The 19784-nt window shown below is 41.2% G+C and overlaps 1 protein-coding gene across 2 annotated transcripts in view; it reads right to left on the bottom strand.

Moving 5' to 3' along the window:
- LOC121294025 (BMP and activin membrane-bound inhibitor homolog) overlaps window positions 1-15324 on the bottom strand; it is a 55872-nt gene extending 40548 nt beyond the window's left edge. For both annotated transcript variants that reach the window (XM_041217515.1, XM_041217516.1), the window contains exon 1: window positions 14909-15324. Coding sequence is in view for 1 of the 2 variants with exons in the window: in XM_041217516.1 (XP_041073450.1) it covers window positions 14909-14984 (76 nt within the window). In the remaining variant the exon portion in view is untranslated. The remainder of the gene's footprint in view (window positions 1-14908) is intronic.
- Window positions 15325-19784: the final 4460 nt, after the last annotated feature.

Raw genomic sequence — 19784 nt, 5'->3', positions numbered from 1 at the left:
AGTTGCTTTCAAGAAATGGTATAGAGCCCTCATGATAAACCTTGGGGAAATGCACCAAAAAAATCAAAACTGAAGGAAGTTATTTTAATCTAAGAACGTCGACAGGAGATTTGTCTTTGTACATTTCTCCGACTCTTATTCAGAAAATTATTAATTTGAAATTCACAGAAAAATCACCATTTTCAGATGTTGTATTGAAGATATAAGGGAGAATTGAGTTATTTGGCACTCAGTGTTTTGGCTGTGACTCAAACCACTTTGAATGATCCAGGAATGAAAGGAGAAAAAGCAAAAAAATTGACAAGTGGCCCAAACAATTTCATTGGACCCATTTCTTGTCGTTCGTGCTTTGCACCTAACTTTTCCCCATTTCCAAAGGATCACTTTGAGCAATGATGGATAGATTACTGGGAGCACTTACCCACCCCCAGCTTCAATAAGGGTGCCTCAACTGGAGTATTGCATCCAGTTCTGAGTGCCCCGCTTTAGGAGGGATGTGAAGGCATTAGAGAGGGTGCAGAAAAGATTCACAGGAATGGTTCCAGAGATGAGGAACATCAGTTATGTAGATAGATTGGAGAGGCTGGGACAGTTTTCCTCAAAGAGAAGGTTTAGAGCAGATTTGATAGAGTCATAGAGGTCTACAGCACAGCAAAAGGCCCTTCGGCCCATCGAGTCTGCACCGGTCAAACAAGAACCTAGCTATTCTAATCCCATTTTCCAGCACTAGGCTCATAGCCTTGTATGCCATGATAGAGGTACACAAAATCATGAGGGGTCTGGACAGAGTAGATTGGGATAAACTGTTCTCATTGGTGGAAGGGTTGAGAACAAGAGGGCACAGGTTTAAGGTGATCGGCAAAAGAAGCAATGGTGACATGAGGAAAAACTTTTTCACGCAGTGAGTGGTTAAGATCTGGAATGCACTGCCTGAGAATGTGGTGGAGGCATTTATGAGGGAATTGGATTATTATTTGAAAAAGAAGTATGTGCATTTCTAGGGGAAGAAGACAGGGGAGTGGCAGTAGATAAATTGTTCCTTCGGAGAGACAGCACAGACATGATGGGCTGAATGGCCTCTATCTGTGCTGTAACCATTCTGTGATTTTGTGATATCCTCCTTATGTCCTCATGTAGCCCAAATCTGCTGGATCTATGCTGACTGCATTAGGTCAGATATTGAAGCTGGAGTTTTACAATTCAAAGAACGTCAGAGTGAAAAACTAATGCAGGTTAATACCAGTCCCACCATGACTTACCAATCTACAAAAGTATTATTATCCATGTTCTATTTTCTCTTTCTCTCTAGCTGTTGTTTTTACCCCCTCCTTCCATCATGGATCATTCTTCATATGTTGGAAATGCAGCTGACTTTCTCGAATGTTTGAATTTTGCTTCAAGAGGTTCAGGAGAATCTTGGAGGGGATTCAACCCTTCACCTACTCTCCCTTCCTGAGGGGAACTTCCACCCAAACAAAACTGTAGTCGTTATACAGGGGAAAACAAACTCCATGCAGTTCACCTGAGCACTCAAAATAAATGGGAAACTTTTCAACAAAACATTAATTGACAAGGTTGCTTCTTCAAATAAAAATTCCATTTGATGAGTTGATCACGTAAAGCGGGACCTCACAAAAGTTCATGAGAGTTGGAGATGAACAAGTGTTAGTCAGTGATTAGATTAATCTAAATTTGGCGTTTAAAAGCCTGAAAATTGTAGCAGGAAGGAAGGGCAGAGGCTACCTAAAGTGATTTGACATTGCTGATGTCCTGGCAGTACAATGAGTCTTCATTTCAACTGAAGATGGAAGAGGAAGTTTTCAGCAATTAAATACATCACAATGAGAAACAATTCCATATGAAGGCTTGTTTATTGTCCAAATACAGAAAATAATCCACGATAATAAAAAAAATGTTAAAGGGCCAAAACCCTTATGACTCCTCATGCCCCACATTGGGGCTAGGTGGGGGTCATACTTTGACATGGGAGGGGGAGTGGTGATGAGATGCCAGAGGGGTTGGGTGGTGCCATAAGTTGACATGAGGGCCATAGGGATTGTTTGGGGTTTATACCTTGGCTTGGGGTCATGAGGAGGGCCTTTTAAAAGGCTCCCTCACGCAGAATTTGGTTCATGATACCTCTGAGGTGCAGTAAACCATGACACTTTGAACAGCTGGCCCAATTCCATGGAAATTACGAAGGACTAGTACATGACTATCCCCGTAATGGAGCCAACCAGGTCGGGAGTGCAGGATAAGGTCTCACAACATGAACCAATCTGGGCCCTTAAAAGGCACAGCTGAAAATCGGAAACCCTGGGAATGGGGTCAGAAATCCCAGAATCAGAATCCACCTCCCATTTTTAAAGGGCTCCCAATCCGACTCAGTGAAAATCCAGCCCAATGTCTCTGATAAAGGAAGGTAATTATATCATACAATAATGTGCCGACAGAGACTTATTGAAGGAATAAATCAAGAAACCATTTGAAAGTCATTAACATTCTTAGCCTTCGATACGTAGCATGGTTCAAACTAGCACATTCCCAAACCTGAAAGGAGAGTGAAGAAGAAGCGTATAGTGCATGTTAGATTTTCAGTTTAAAAAAAACTTATGGCTAGAGTATCAAAATCATGCCTATGTGTGCTGGTGTCAAGAGAGAATGTAAAGGTAAAATTTTAACTTGGATGTAAACTGAGGAGCAGACTCTTTTGTGAATGACTGGAACATATCAGTAAAACGGAAAGCTGGATTAAATGGGAGTGTAGAGAAACTAGAATGTGGAACTCACTACCACATAGAGTAAATGAGCTAATAGCATTTGATGCATTTAAGGAGGGGCTAAATTCACATATGAGGGAGAGAGGAATGGAAATATATACTGCCAGGGTTAGATGAAGCAAGATGGGTGGGAGGCCAGTTGAGTGAATGGTCTATTTCAGTGTCATAAATTCAATGTAATTCTATCTAATCTGACTGAAATTTGCTGAACTTTTCACTGGGAGGAGAAGAGAGCTGATTTTTGAAATTCTTTCTAAATTCTACGTTTTTATTACTGGAGCTAATGAAAGGGTAGGATTGTTTCTTTTTTAATTCCTTTTGTCTGTAATTTTATTAAATCAGGCTGATTGGTTATCTTGATTATCTCTTATGCTCTTGATTATCTTTTGGCCATTTTTCCAGCTCAGGAAATAAATGATTAGTAATCCACTCGTTGCAACATTTTCTTAAGAAAAGTACTTACTTTCTCTTTATTTTATTTGAAGTAGTATTCTACCCTCTTTGAGTTTTCGCTGTCATATCCCACTTCCTGGGACCCGCCATTCTTTGAACTGGCCACGAGAGCTGCATGAGCTCAGTGTGGATTGCCAACAATGATCCCTTCACTTTGAGGAAATCCTCGGCTTCAATAATGCCAAAAAACTGCTTTTATTCTAATACCGCCAAATCTCGGTGAATGGGTCTTGTGCGGCTGCCTGCCAGAACCGTGAAGGCCTACACCACAGGGTTCCAATCAAAGGAAGAATTTGCCCAGGCAATAGTTTTAGCAAGTAGTGTCAAATTTACCTTCATGGTTGTGCCCACGCGTCAGGGACTGGAGGCAGTCTCCCATAGTATTTAAACAGCCGACAGTCAAAAACTTGGAGATGAGGATTCATGGGTACATTGCATGCCTCAGCACTCTGTGGCCCTGTGCTCTGTGCCAACATTTCAGTCAGTTTAACATTGAAAGTGGACAGGGAAAAAGGAAAACCTCAACTGCTGGGAGAAAAAAAATACTGAAAATGCTGGACGAGTACATAAAAATATGAGAAGAGGGATGGCTTAACATATAGGTTGTGATCAATCTTCAGTGGTTACACCCAACATTCTAAACCTTTTTCCTTTCAAATGCTATTGATCGGCTGCACTTCTCCAACATTTTCTGGTTATATTTAAACTTCTTATCTACATTATTAATTTTAGGAGATGAGCTGACTTGATTTTTTTCAACATTGGGAAGATTTTCCCCCAGTCACGTGGGCTGGGTGAGAGTGGGCACAGGCGGGAGCGCAGCCAATCACCGCCCGCGATCTCCTGTGCACCGCCATTTTACACGCGCCTAGCGGCCCACCTAGTGTGACATGCATCTGGAGACATTCAGTGCTCCCTCTGCAGATGGGGGGAGGAGGGAAAGTTGGGGCATGCGTGCGAAAGAGCGCAGAAATCTCTCTGAGGCATGGAGCTGCCTCAGGGAGTTTAATTTCATTGTGAAAAGCTGAAAAAAAATTTGAAAAAAATTATTTGGACATATCCCCTCATGTGATAATGCCACATGAGCTGGGACATGTCTATGAATTTCATTAAAAATTTTTATTAAAGTTATAAAACCTTCATGAAACCTCATCCTGCCCGTGGATCAGGTTCCATGAAAAAGACTGCCTGGGCTCATCGCCTGCCCCCCAACCTTAAGGTTGGACGGGCAGCTCAGTTAATTAGTTTAATTAGTTTTTAAATGGCCTTAATAGGCATTAGACACTTCAGCGGATGTGCAGCCGACTCCACTGCGCGCCCGACGAACTGAGGATCGGAATGATGCGTGGTGAAGTCGGGACACACACCCGACGTCACCACTCGTCATTTTACGCCTCAGCAAGCAGGGCCCACCCCTGCACACCGACCAGAAGATTCAGGCCATTGATTTCTGGTTGAATATGACCACTTGAGAGATGATTGTTGAAAGAATTTTCCCTCCCTATGTTAAGCGAAAATGTCATTTCAATCTTATGTTGAGGATTTCCATTGAAGTTTTCACTATGTACTATTTTTAAAAGGTGTACCCTAGATTCAATAAATGTATCTGAAACACTCCAATATTTTTAACATGATCCTGATCTCTATGAAAACATTAGTTTAAAACATTACTTCAATCTTATAATCTGATTTTCACTTTAGGTTTATTTTGAAGTGTTTTTTTGTGTTCAGTAAGGATGCAGAAAGGAACAATTTTCATTTAGCATCACTATTACATGGGTTAAACAAAAAGTGAAGTCCGACATGACCCTCCTTTGGAACCCAAAACGTTAACTCTGTTTCTCTCTCCACAGATGCTGCCAGAGCTGCTGTGTTTTTCCAGCATTTTCTGTTTTTATTTTGTTCTCTCTTTTGTTGAGGTTCTTTGCCATCTGTCGCATCTTCTGTCACTTTGAAGTATGAAATGTGACAGATAAGCATTTAATTCAATATTATATGATAAAAGAAAGAATCTGCATTCTATATTGCACCTTTCACAGCTTCTGGCCATCTCAGGCTTCTATACAGCTATTGAATTACTGTTAAAATAATTGTAATTGTAACATAGGGAAGCACAGAAAATAATTTGTATAACCCAAGGCCCCGCAACTAGTAAAGAGACAACTGGCCAAATGATCTGCTTGAATGGTGTTGGCTAAGGAACAAACATTGTCCAGAAACCAGGAGAACACCCAGGTTTTTGGTTATAACCAATTTACAAGTCTATAGGTCCTCAGTTTAACTCTCCTGAAAGACCTCCACCAATGCAGCTCTCCTTCAGTACTGCACAAAACTGCCAGCCTAGAATACGCGGTCAAGTCACTGGAGAGGGGCATGAACATTCAACCTCCTGACTGGGAGGTGAAATTGTTACCACTGAGCCAAGGGTGATTACTATCATTTATGACATTGCCCACATTTGCTGGATTGAAATCCTGTTTTAAAATGACTTGTAGATATATAGCCAGATAGACAGAAAGATGTAATTTTAGATATTTCAACCTATATTTTTATCTGGCATGAACAGTGCAGTATTGATTTTATTCCTGCAATCAGGTAATTCCTCATAATCTTCTCAGTCCCTTAATTTGGAATAGCTGGATAGCTCTTTCAGCGATGGAAGCCCATCATTCAACATGAAGCCAGCCAACATTAAGAGCTTCCCCTATTCCCCTACAATATTCTCATCTCGCCATAACATTGAATTATGTAAGGGCATCAGCAGCTCCCTGTGCCTCATTTCAGTGGCTAGTCTCTACATTGGACAATATTACCAGCACACTGCAACATGGGAGGCATCATATTCATGTTCAAAAATGATCTCAATTGATGTCCATCTACACCACTCTTCAAACTGGGATCACTGGACACTGATCAGAAGTGACAACACTCACTGTTTTTCTCCCTCTTCCTCATTTTTTGGGCACTGAGGCCAATTCTAATGCCACAACAGCTGAGGCAAGCTAACTCAGCACAAACCAGGGTACCCAACCTCAAACCCTGGTTCAGCCAAATCAAAAACAGAGTGGATTCAGGTCAGATGTCTGCAATGGAGAGTAAAATCAGGCTGGATGCAAATTGCTATTGAACCTGAACATACACGGTTCCTTTTGGGAGTGTTGGTTAAAATTTGGATTTTTCTTTTTTTTGAGGGGCAGTGTTTAACATTTCCAAACTTTGTTAATGCAGTAAAGGAGAATTGACATAGCGGATGACTATTCATAACTCATGAATAGGCTGGCCAACAGTTTGACCAGGATGATCCTCTCTTCATTGGAGTTTACAAGATTGAGAGATGATCTTAATGAAACAAATAAGATTCTGAGGGGGCTTGAGAGGATGGATGCTGAGAGGATGTTTCCCCTCATAGGGGAATCTACAATTAGGGGGCACAATTTCAAAATAAGGGGTCTCTCACTTAAGGCAGAGATGAGGAGGAATTTCTTCCCTCAGATAGTCCTGAGTGTTTGGAATTCCCTTCCACAGAGCGGTGGAGGATGTGTCATTGAATCTTATTCAAGACTGAGTTAGACAGATTTTTGATTGACAAGAGAGTCAAGGGTTATAGGGGGTGGGCAGGAAAGTGGAGGTAAGGCCACAGTCAGATCACCCATGGTCTTGACTGGCGGAGCAGGCTTGAGAGGCCAAGCGGCCCACTCCTGCTCCTATTTCTTATCTACTTATGTTCATGAACCAAGGGCTCAGTAATGCTCAAGGAACTTTTTTGGTTAAAAAATTTATAAATAGTATAGAACCCAGCATATTAATAAAAGATGAGACAGACACTACCTCTCAACAGAATAGATGGTAAGGGTCCCCTGCTGCTTTTATATGCTATGAATTTAGTTGATTCCTCGGGAGAGGGAGTAGGATTTCCCCAAAGCTACAGGTCGCACTACAAATGGAAACATGTCCAGGTAAAGAGGAGTGAGAAATATTGTTTGAGAGGATAGGAAGGAAGAGAAAGAATCCGAAGTCATCCTCTCTGTCACAATATCATTACACACAAGAAATGCAATGATTTCCAGCAAACAGTAAGTTTACTATGGCTCAATATAGCCTAATGGTTCTAACGCTGCACTAGTAGCCCTAGGGTTAAGAGTTCATTGTACACCATTGCAAGTTAAAATGATCATGAAAGCCGCCTTTTAATTGGCATTAAAAGCCAATTGATTTATGATCGTCCTACAGGGACAGTACCCATCCAGCTCTGCAGAGTTGAACTTGTGTTGTGCTGTTGACTGCTAAGGGCAAAGACAATAGGCAATGAATCCTGGTCTGCCAGTGTCGCCTACAACCTGATGTCAAATCAAAAAATAAAGTTGCTGTTACAAGTAATGTAATAAAGCTTCCCCAACTATTTTACAGGATCTTTATTATTGAAGAAACAAATCTTGCAAATGGTAAGTACTTATCTTCAAGCTACCTGAGCAAGTTCCACTTGAAAAGAGCCTTTCCCATTTTGAGCCTGGTCATCTCCATTTTCTCAATGAACACTGTAGCAGGCATTCTTGTGATGTCAGTCAAGGAGATTCTTGCACATTTTTATTGCTTGTTTGAGACTGCTCAAGTGAAATCTTTCTGCCAGTTTCCCTCCATTCTAATTTTCCATTAAAAAAGACATGGGGACAGAATTGAAGAGGAAGAAAGATTCCCTGTGACTGATTTGAAAGTTGAACTAGAAACTAGGGATGGGAATGGCATCTTCTCAGTCAACCAGCAATGCTCATGCATTTAACTGAGCAAATTAAATAAATATGGGGGGATATAAAGTGGCCTGTATATTAGATTTCTCTTATCTCTCCCTCTCTCCTAACAGTAGCAAATTCTTAGACTCCTTGACGAAGATGTGGACCATAGACACCAATATGGATCCATGGGCGATGACATCTTACTACAAATCCAAGTATCTTTTTCACTTTGTGTCTATCCTTTCTAAGCCCATTCAGCTTTTTTGTGTGATACAGCTATTTATTGTTGACTTTCCACACACTATGGTTGAATTGAGTTGAGTGATATCAGTTATTATTAATTCATTCGTGGAATGTGAGTATCACCATAGGCCAGCATTTTTTGGTCATCTTTGAGAAATGCCTTGAAAAGGTGGTGGTGAGCTGTCTTCCAGAACCACCACAGTCCATGTGGGTGTTGGTACACCCACAGTGCTGTTGGTGCCCAATGGGTTAAACAGTTGCTACAAAATTCTGCTCCTTAACAGAAGTGTTAACTGGTTTAAAATGCCTTTGTTAAAATAGTGGTTTTTTATAAGTATACATTAATACATCTGTTACCAATATCCCACAGCATGACTTCATTCTAATCATCGATGCACTCCTCGCACAGCCTCTCTTCATTAGGGAGTATAATCAAGGGCACCACAAGATGTGGAGGAGAACTCATCGTAAAAGCTATCCAACTTCCTGAAAAGTGATGTTCCTGCAGAGTGATTTCTCTTAACTGTATCTCAGAGGAAAACCACTTTGATATTGGAAAGAAGCCCCAGGAATGTTATTTCCTGCTTCTTGTTGCATGTCTATCTCAGAAACTGAAAGGGACAGCAACAGGAATCCTCTGAAATTCCAAAAGTATCTTGAGCTGACTTCAGCTGTGCCGTCTACCTCAGCTGGCACTAAATCCATTCCGGGTTCTCTCTCACTGTCTTGATAATGGATTGCCATTCAAAAATCTGAATAAAGCTCCTTCTTGCCTTGGTTGGGAAACAGTACCTAGAATGAATCTTGCAGACCAAGAAAGTTCTGGTTCTGTTTACAGGTCTTGCCAAGGTCCTAGCCAGGACATCAGTGGGGTGCTACAATTGGTTCCTGTGCTTTGACCATGGATGGGTACAGTGCAGATTCACCAGAATGATACCAGAGGTAAAAGGGTGAAATTATGAAACAAATTTGGGGGACTAGCTTTACACTCCCTTGAATATAGGGAGATTAAGGATTAATCTAGTCAAGTTTTTTTTCAAGATAGTTAAATGGGTTATGACAGAAGGTAGAGAGAAACCTACTTCCTCTGGTGTGGGGATGCAGAACAAGACAGCATAGCCTTAAAATTAGAGCTTGATCATTGAAGGTGATATTAGGAAGCACTTCTTCACACAAAGGCCAGTGGAAATGCTGGCATTTTAACAAGCAGGTAGCCAACAAATGCTGTCACACAAGTAGCTATGCAGGAGAATGCCAGAAGATGCATAGGACCCACAAGTGGATTCAATAATTGACTAATTATCTTATTGACTTAGCTGGCCATGCCATGATGGAGTTATTTATATGCATTTGAACCAGTCGTTCAGATTCTGTTCAACCAGAAGTCTGCTGGCATCACTGCAACAGTAAAACAAACAGACAGATGTATCCTTAACCTTTTGTTTATTGGACAGGCAACAGGCAATTATATTAAATGCTTATTCCATGTGAGTTAAGGTCAATTTGTGCGTGATGCACTGAAAATCAAGTGCCTTGGCTAAACATAGCTAACTTAGCAACTCCAAAGGGATATTTAATAGTAACAGTAATTATTTGGCACAATCCTTCAAAAATATCATTTTCAAATTTGTACCCCACACATCCCATCACCTAAAGTGCAATGATATAGTGTAAGCACTGAAAATTCTTATGTTGGCTTGTAAAGTCCTTTGGAATAGATAACATCTTTTCAAACATGTTTTCAAAGGGCACTGGGTGGTGCAGTATAATTAGATCACTGCCTCTAGGACCCAATTTTAATTTCTTCCCAGATGAATAAACAGTCTCCTCTTCCAGACAGCCATAGGGGTCCTGAGTAAAATGAGTTTGTGTTGTCTCACTCCGGATCCTAGTGGGGTCCATGTTAGCGATCTTAGCAGATTCCCCTGGCATTTAGACAAAGGAGCATTCCAAGTGTCCTGCTCAATCTAGTAACTTGGCAATAAAGAGGCTGTGAGGTTGCCAAGAGCAAACTAGAATGGAATCCAAACATCTTTGGTTGGTCTTCCCCTGTGTTGCAGAAAACCCAGCGCAGTGAAATCATTGACCCATTTCTCCATTCGGATTTCAGTTAGGGTCATATGAAGTTCCTTCAGCAAACAGCAGGTTCCAAGATCCTGTGTATGGAGAACTTACAGCAAGCACCAGACCTACAGAACTGTATATTTGGTACAATTATCTCCTGGTGAAGACTTGAAGAACGAATGCCAATATCCTTGGTGCAAGATAATTATGTTATGGTGGTGTTTGTCTGCTGCACATGCCTACTCATGTTGTATGTTCTGCGCAACCTCACAAGGTGCACTGGTAAAACTGACCAGTTGGTTCAGGGAACATATGGATTGATCACGTGACTCACAGCTCAATGTAAAGGGACGTATCTTCGGAGGCTGTCTTAGGGCCCAGTGATTGGCAACGAGCTTAACTTTATATCTGAGCTATGCTATGCCTGACTTGAAAGGGCTTCATGTCAACTAATGTAGATAACGAAAACACTTTTTGTTTCCCAGTGACTAAAACCTTTAAACTTGATGGGCACAAGAATTCACGAATTGTAGGCTTTAAAGTCATACAAGTTATTTCCCTGAGATATTTTTCATCCTGTTTTACCAATAGTGGCTACATATCACTGTACAGTGACTCATGACTGAGGCAATTGAGCAAAACACAGATAACAAACTCTGATTGAGCAATGCTCAGCCACTTGAGTGGAACAAATAGGTACATTACCTCAACTCCCATTAAATATTCTAGCTTGGAGTCTTTTGTTTCTTGGCCTTTCATTCTCATGTCCTATCTTGTTTCACGCAATGATCTGGCATATTCCAATGCTGTGCTCATCTCTCTAGTAAACTGAATGGGCAGGAGATCTTGAGCTGGCGAAGACAGAAACTGAAAATCCTGGCCACCATTTTTGAGCTCAAACAAAGGCAAGTGATCACCTCCCAGATGTCTGCGAATGCCATTCTCCAATCTGTGGTGGGAAGTATGTGAGGAGCACCATGATTGAGCAGCCATTTTAGTTCCCCTTCTCTGAGGAGAAATGCTGGGTCTCCCATTCAACATCCCTGTTGAACAACTGCAAAGATCTGGAGGTCACTGAGTGGAAATCATAGTTACAATCCTGTGGCCTACCATTCACTGTCCCAGTGCCTGCCATAGGCACACATTGAACCTCTGCATCACTTACATGACTTTTATTTACAGTTTTGTTCTCTCCTTCTCGAAAAATGTAGGTTTATACCAAAGTACAATACCTTGGGCATAACCCGTGACTCAATAATTAAATCTCATTTCCAAGTTATTCAATAATTCACCATGTGTTCCTGTTTATTATTGAAGGTAAGGTTCATCCCCTTAAGTATGTGACTCAATATTTATTCCCATAAATCAGACAACAACTAATGAGTGTGAATTGAAATCTTTTTCCACTGGACTCTATCACATAAGAGCTTTTAGCACACAAGTATTATAATCCTGATATGTCCTCATTTGTTACTTTTGCTGGCAAAGGGAGAGCTATTTATTTACAATTGCTTTATATTTTAATCCAGTCCTGTCCTTTAGGTTTTATGCACTGTTTACCTACACTGCACCACCCCCACTGCATTATCCTGCCCCACATTGCATTGCCTACACTTAACCTGATGCACCATACCCTCTTCCTCCACAATCCCCTCCCCTGCAGTCCACAACAGAACAGGTATACAACCTGCTCCTAGTTTTGTGCCAATGTAGCTCTGAGTTCCTCCATTAACAGGTGTCTGCGACTGTCCAAATTAAACCCTTACTGCTTGAAAACACCTACCTCCATTCCATGGCTCCTCCACCCCATACCACATATCGTGATTGAAATGGAGGAGTCAATGTGTGGCCAATTATAGGTGCAAGGAAAAGAACAGACCCAGTTTTTAAAATGGCAATAATATAGATGTGAGCAGATTATTTAACTTGGACTGTGAAGATAGAGCTGAAGGGCAGGAGTTTAACTTTAATCAGCCTCAAGTGAGACTAGTGAGTAGCAGGATAATTTTCCCTACAGAGATTAGGGACCGACTGCTAGTCAAAGCAGTAAATGTTGTTTAGTACCTTTGAAACACTGAAGAGAATGATTAGGAACAGGGGTGAGAGTCATATAGATCAATGCAGGTCAAAGTGATTGGATGTTGTGTGGAACATTTTAACTGTTAGGACCTGGGAATGGGCAATGGCTGTGTTAAGATAAGAGAGTGGGGCAACGTCTGCATGCGACGAGAGTGGGGATAAGAGGCCAGATGCTATTTTTGCTGTCGGATCCTTCATTATATCCTGGTCCAGCGACACAGAGCTTTGGAAGTGAAGCACGCTGCCTATTGTGCAACTCTACAGCTTAAATTAAAACATAGTTACAAACTCACGTTGACTGCTGCGCAGAATGAGAGCCCCTTTCGTTGTTATGATCCCGTTAAGCGGGCTTTAAACTTGTGCAACACCCAATGCAGCCAGATGTTGCACATGCCTTTCAGAAACTGGACAAAGGTGGTCAGTGTTAGGAGAGCCTGCTTTTTTGTTTTTTTCCACAGTTGCCAGACCACACAAGTGTAGCGAAGTCCCCACAGCTTAGGGAGTCAAGATCAGCAGCTTTCTGGTTGGGAGTCAAGAACTCAAGGCAAATCACTGAGCTACCTCTTGGAACTGTCATTTTGCTTTTCTTCCAAAACGATGCAAGTTATTTAGGAAAACAAACTTTAGTATTTTCACCAACATTGAATAAAGTGTTCTTCAACTAAATATTACAATCAATTCTCCACAGTCTCTGAGTTCATTGGGAGTTTAGGATCTCATTTACTGAAATTTCCTGATTATATATCTTTATCATTTACTGAATAGTCAGGCGCATGATTTACAGTGGGCACGCTTGATAAATCATTGGCAGACTAGATACAAGAACGTTCAATTAGTTAAGGACTGCACAGCCCTAAAAATGGGGAACCTGAACTTTATTGTTAGCCTGTGTAAAATCAACTCACAAGGAAAGTTAAACATCACCTTCTAAATCTACAGCTTTTTTTATAAACTGAAATGGAGCCTACCTTTTCAAATTGTTTCATTCAGAGGCACGATGACATTTAACAAATTGGAGAAGACATTGGGGTATTTATAGTGTTTGGAATGGGGGAGAGAGTGGGAACATGTACCATCCCAAATAAGATGGGAGTACATCCTTTTTCCCCCCAACCTGCCCCCTACCACCCATGGTTGTACCTATGATTTAACAATGTATTTTCAACTATATTATTCTATAGATGTAGGAAATGCTTCCAGTGTGCATTTATATAATGCCCTTAATGTAGAAAAATGGTGCACATTGTTTCACAGGAGCACAATCGAAAACCAACGGGTGTCAAGTCAAAGAAGGAGATATGGGAGTAAGGGGGAGTCCAAACGTTTGATCAGAAAGGTGAGTTTTAAGGAGGAGAGGGAGTTGCGGCAAGCTACAACGGGACTTTAGGACCATAATTACTTGTGGTTCAGAATTATCCTGAACGTTGCAATGAGCGCTACTAGTCTCAAATGCTTAACTTGTTCCTACGAAGTTACTTTGCTATTTAAGCAGGGCTGTTTAAAACTAAACATATTTCTATTAATCTGGAGAAGGTAATTTCATAGAAATGTGTTAAACATTAGTGTGCAAATATCGCAGTGTGCAATTTCTGGACTGTTATTAATAATGATAAGGAGGACCTAGTGGATAAGTAGCTGCAATAGGAAACGTTAATGGTTCGTGTCTTCGACACAATTTTGTCCACACGCTTTGTAAACTTGAATCAATGTTTATAACAATGACTGACCCCGAAACAACCCCTTTCATCAGATCATTGCCAGCCTGGCTGGCTTAACTCGGGTCATTGGAAAAAGTTTGAATTAGTGAGGCTTTCATCTGTAACTAATTAGGACCTTTTCAGATTTCCTTGGAGAAGCAGTTGAAGTTAATAAAATGAAGAATGAAATTTATAAAAGGGTGGGGGTTTCAGTTTCATAGTTTGAGAGGGGGAAAGATGAAGAAATAAAAACACATAACATAAAGGAAAAAGGAGAGAAAAAATTGTGCCTGTATTTTGAAAAGGACCTTTTGTTCTAATTTGCCCCAAGAACCTTTGACAGATATTCTCATGCAATTAGTGCAGTTCAAGCTCTTCTTGGTCAATAATCTAATCGTGTTTTTTTTTGGTTCCACACTCCAGGAAACTCACTCAACATTCATTAGCGAGTTTCCACAGCGAGCCCCTGTCACATCTCATTCCATCCTTTGCTCCTTAATCACTGACCAGCGAGAAACACCGCAAGTCTCGGACAGCTACCGGCAACCTGGAGTTAAAAACCTTGTGTATTGTCACGTTACACTGTACAGTATAGGCAACACCGATCTATTCGTTAAAACAGCGGGACCTCTACTATATTCGGTGTATTTTCCACTTCAGTTTAAGAAAATTTCGATACGAGACAAATATCAGAGAACGTAGATTGAAATTGAACATCAAAAGTAATAGAATGATTCAAACTAAAGCTTATAAAATACATTTTTATAACTTTTTTTCAAAAAGTTAGAAAGGTTGTATCCCGCGATCTGTTCAATGTGAGAGATTAGATACTTCAGTGCTATTTGACAGTCAGACTACTTGCCTTTTGTGAACAGAATGGTAATGACACATAATTCCAACTGCAGCCACACAGCTATCGAGTTTGGATGGCGATCCATTGATTAAGTTTAAGTCACTTTGCCCCCAGTTCACAGTACTTTTATCCAGTCGGAGCAGCGCCTTAGTACCCAGCAAGAAACCCATGTAAACACCAGCTCCACTTTTATTCTCAACTTCTTTTCCCTCCTCCAAGTCACAACTTTTTTTTCTCTCTCTCTATTATCTCTTTGTTTCTCCCGCGGAAAGTCTGGCTAATTGCCACGCCAGAGCATTCACAATCAAGAGCAGATCCACGGATGATGCTAGTGATGGACTCGAGAGAAATTCACCTAGAAATAGTCCATCTTCCAGGTCCTTGTGACCGTGTGGCAGCAGCAGCGAGTGGGGTCGCTCCTCGACTTCCTGCTCTTTCACACTGAAGCTCAGTGCTGCCCCCTCCCTTCAGAGATCGGCCGAGCTGATAACTTGACAGAGCTGCTCCTGAGCCAGCGCCAAACTGGCATGTCAATATCACATCTCTCAGGAGGTTCCAAAGCCCTCCTCAAGACTATGAATTACTCCAATGGGCAGCGACTGTGGCCGAATAGGCAAGCAGCGCTGTTATTTCATGAACGAAAGAGCAATGATAAAACGCTACAATACTGCGGATGCTGGCAATCTGAAACATGATAAACTTCTCATATAAGACCCTTTAATTGAGGGGTTTTAAGTGTGCTCCTGTTCCCCTGTGAGCAAACTTGAGGAAGCCTTTGTTTGGAGTCTGGCTGGCATCAAAAAGAAAGCCATATTTCACCCAAATATTCTATGGAGCAGCCTTCCAGCTCCAAACTCAACAGGTTCGAAAATGTAATCAGCCACGACTCCCATTATGGATGATCCAGTGACCCCTGCTGGAAAGTGAATGCACATTGGATGTCGAGTGCCATTAGGATTCGGCTCAGGTGTGATGCCCCCCGTGACCGAATAGGTTGCCAGTGCTCACAAAAGACATGAAACGTTTAATTGGCTGATTCTTGTGGAATCGTTCCCTAAAACAAATCAGCACCTTTGGAGGGGAGGAGAGGGGAGGGGAAGAAAATTGAAGAAGAACAACCTGTGTGATCTATTTTTGTTGGTTCGGAGACTTCTCCCCTTCCACCTCCTGCACCAGCTGAGCTCCCCCATATTGAAACTGCTGTGTGAAAATGGACTGCGAGGATTTTTCCTAAACAGTTGCCCAGTTTTGGGAACCTACAGAACTTAGTAAAAAATGTAGAGAGCTGAGGACTCCAAAACAAAAGTAGTTATCCTTTTTGTAATGCTGCTTGGGGTTAAAACTGACAAATTCGGCGGTTTCCGAACCAGCTAAAAGTTATCTAGTTTTACAGAAATAGATCAGATAGTTTTTCCCTTCTTCAATTTTCGCTTCCCCCGCCCCATCCATCCCCTTCCAAAGGTGCTGATTTGTTTTAAGGGAATGATTCCAATTAAACGTTTCATGTCATTTGTGCGCATTGGCAACCTATTCAGTCACGGGGGGGCATCACATCTGAGCCGAATCCTGTTGGCACTTGACATCCGATTCGCATTCACTTTCCGGCAGGGATCACTGGATCGTCCATTGCCAAACTGACGAATTTGGCAGCTTTTGAGTGCACGTCATTTCTGAGCAACGGAGACTTTTTGTATGCAGCTGAAGGTCGTTTTGAGGTTTGTTGAACAAACTCTCGTTTCAGTTCAGAGATACAACTGTTTTTTTTTTTCCTTCCGCCTCTGTAAAGCATCTTGGGATGATTTTCTGTCATAGGCGCAAAGTTTATAAAGTTGTATTTGATAGGGGTGTTTTTATTTTTTTTAAAAAAACGCTTTAAACTGGGCAGCGTTTTCATCGTAGCTGGTGAAACAAAAATGAATACTAAGGTCAACTGTGCAAGGCCCACGTGTCAGCAGTCAATCACACTGAACTAAAGTAAAAGCTGAAAAAAGAGACATGCTGGCGAAGCTTTGGTTTTGCACCCATCAGGACAAATGCAAGAATGCCAAATTTCAAAGAGAGCAACATTTGTACTGCATGAGGAAAGGGTGCTGATTGGTTGGCAAGTGAACTTTGATTGGTTGAGATGTTGCCACAGAAAATGCACCTGGAAACTCTTATACCCCAGGTTTTTGTTTAATTCAATGAAGGCACAATGTGTGGACATGTCCCTTTTGCCTGCAGGGGATAGGTCCCTGCACATGAATATATGTAGCTTCTAGCTAGTGTAAATTGTAAATTGTGACCCTGACTGGTAATCTTAAATTGGCTCTCAGGGTAATTCTTAGCACATTCAGGATTCTTCAGCAAGTGCTGTCCAATTGCAGAATCACATCTAACATTAGACATCATGTTCTGAGTTTTGCAAACATGGGATGGTTGAGTATGGTCAGTATTCTGCCTATTACGAACAGCCCGAAGGGATACAATTTGTCAGTCATTGGGCCTATGTGCCTGGCATTACACCAGCATGAAATTTCATATACCACAGACACTACATTTTTTAGCAATACTCAAGTTCTAAAGTCAAAGCTACTGTGGTCCATCTTTCCTGTGACTGAGGTGTTCCCTCTCCTCTCTTCACCTCAGTCCAAAGCACCAGCCATGGGCCTTGTTCCCAAACCTCAACAGCCAGATCTTCATGGATATGTAAACAGCAAAGAGAAACACCATTTTGATAGCTGATCACGCCAACTCATATTAGTATGATGATATTTCTGTTTTAAGACAAGCTGTTCCATATTTCGAACATATTGTTGACTTTTTGCACAAAAGTAGCATAGTTTTGTGCAGAGATGTTTGACATTTCATCCATCTGTTTAAAATCACTACCTCAGACAAAGGCAATTAATCCAATCTTACTCTTTTATTAACGTAACATTTGATTTACCTGTAGTATTGTTGAGGTGAGATGAATCGGTGCATCAAGTTTGTTGCTATGGCTGAATGTACATGAGGAGCAATGTGTGTTTAACAATTGTGCCAGTTACTGAACTAGGCTTTGGAAATTATGTGAATAGGTTTTTCAACATATTCAGCCAGAAATTCCTGGGAAACTTGTGGCATGTTGGTGTTGTTACCCAGCAAGGTGGTCACTGGGCCTCCATCACAATTTCTGTCCAATTTTATCCCTCCATACACATCACTAAAACAGACTGCATCTTAGTGGAGTCTGTGGAATCTTTCTGTGCCACATTTCCCTACATTGCAACAGCGTCTGTATTCTGAAAGTACCTAATTGGTAGCAAAGCACCTTGGGATAATCTGAAATGATGCGAAAGGCACTGTAGAAAGGCAAATTCTTTATCTTTCACTGAAATTTCCACTGAAAGCAGGGAGTGGGGAGACGTTCCATATGCCATTACCCCCGCCAGCCCCCCCCCCCCCCCACCCACCCCCACACCTGAGGAGACATCGCTAAAAGAGGCAGGACTGAGGGGATAATGCCATCTGTTGAAATTCCTGCCAATTTCACTTCATTTGCATTCCAGCATAAAGCAGGCATTTCTTATTTTTGCCAGGGTCTGATGCTAGCAGAAGAGGTGCCTCTTGTAATTTAAAAGGCTGATTTCCCTGTAGCATTTGACCACGGAGTGATTGATTACATTGACAAAACTCCAAATTCAGAATCTGGCCTATACAAAATATTTTTGTACCAATTCTTTCCCCCTGCAATTTTCTGTATGGCTGCATTTTGCTTGCTTTGAACATTTTATGTTCTAGCCTCATTCAAGCCTCAGAAGTAATGAAAACATATTCAAATGAATACCTGGTGAAATTTTCCAGCTTATAAGCAAGGATGAATCTTTTTCCATTTAAAACCCATTTTGCACAGCTAAAAGGGGAGTTTAAGATACCATTAAGCATTTAAAGGAATACAGTATTTTTTTCTGTTACAATATTTGCAGCTCTCTTTTAGTTTTTTTTTAAATTGTCAATCTTTTAATAATTCTGCCATTTTTATGTATTAATTAATCTTCCATGGTAGTATGCAGATGGAATCACTGCCATGCATAGTCCACAGGTGAAGCAGGGTTGGAGAACAGGGAATTTTTGGACCAGGGTTTGCAGATGTAATTCAGTCCCCATTTCAAAAATCACACATTCTGTTCTTATTTTTATTTAACACATTGACTTAAATATCCCTTACGTAATTTGAGAGGTAGACAAGTGGGATTAAAAGTGGCTAAGGGATACAAAACTGAGGCATTTAGAAACGCTATGGGTAGGAGATATAGCTACAGAATGGGAGATTTACATTCTAAAGGTGGGCATGAGAATTTATAATGTAAAAAATTTGACAGAAAGTGCTGCAGAGATACAAGTTTCTAATACAATATAGAGACTGTATGAATGATTTTGTGAATGAATAAGCACTATTTTCTGTGCATTTCAGAAAATCATGGGTATGCTGCCTATGATGTGTTGTCCATTCATAAAATTGGTACTTACATATTGCTGCAATAATTGTTTGGAGAACAATTTTCAATCACTCGTTATGATAAACTTGTGGTCCAGCAGGAAGGATTTGAGCTTAAAAAGAGTGATGATCCCAGGCAATGGAGGCACCCAGGTCAAAGCCTCCCTGTAAATGAATGATGTCACCATCTTCTGCTTGGATCCACTGCTGGTGCACAGACTGATGAACCAGTTCAACTTGGCCTCGGGAGCCAAGCTAAATCACAACAAGAGCAAGGCCATGTTCTTTGGGAACTGAGCTGACTAATCCATTGTCCCCTTCACCGCAAGGTCAGACTGCCTGAAGGCTCTGGGGATATGGTTTGGAGGGACTAAGGCATGGGCCAGAACCTGGAATGAACGAGTAGTTATGGTCAAACAAAAACTG

The sequence above is a fragment of the Carcharodon carcharias genome, chromosome 23 (assembly GCF_017639515.1).
Source record: "Carcharodon carcharias isolate sCarCar2 chromosome 23, sCarCar2.pri, whole genome shotgun sequence".
NCBI lineage: Eukaryota > Metazoa > Chordata > Chondrichthyes > Lamniformes > Lamnidae > Carcharodon > Carcharodon carcharias.
Note: the sequence above shows the minus strand (reverse complement) of the source record. Positions and strands in the feature narration are given on the sequence as shown.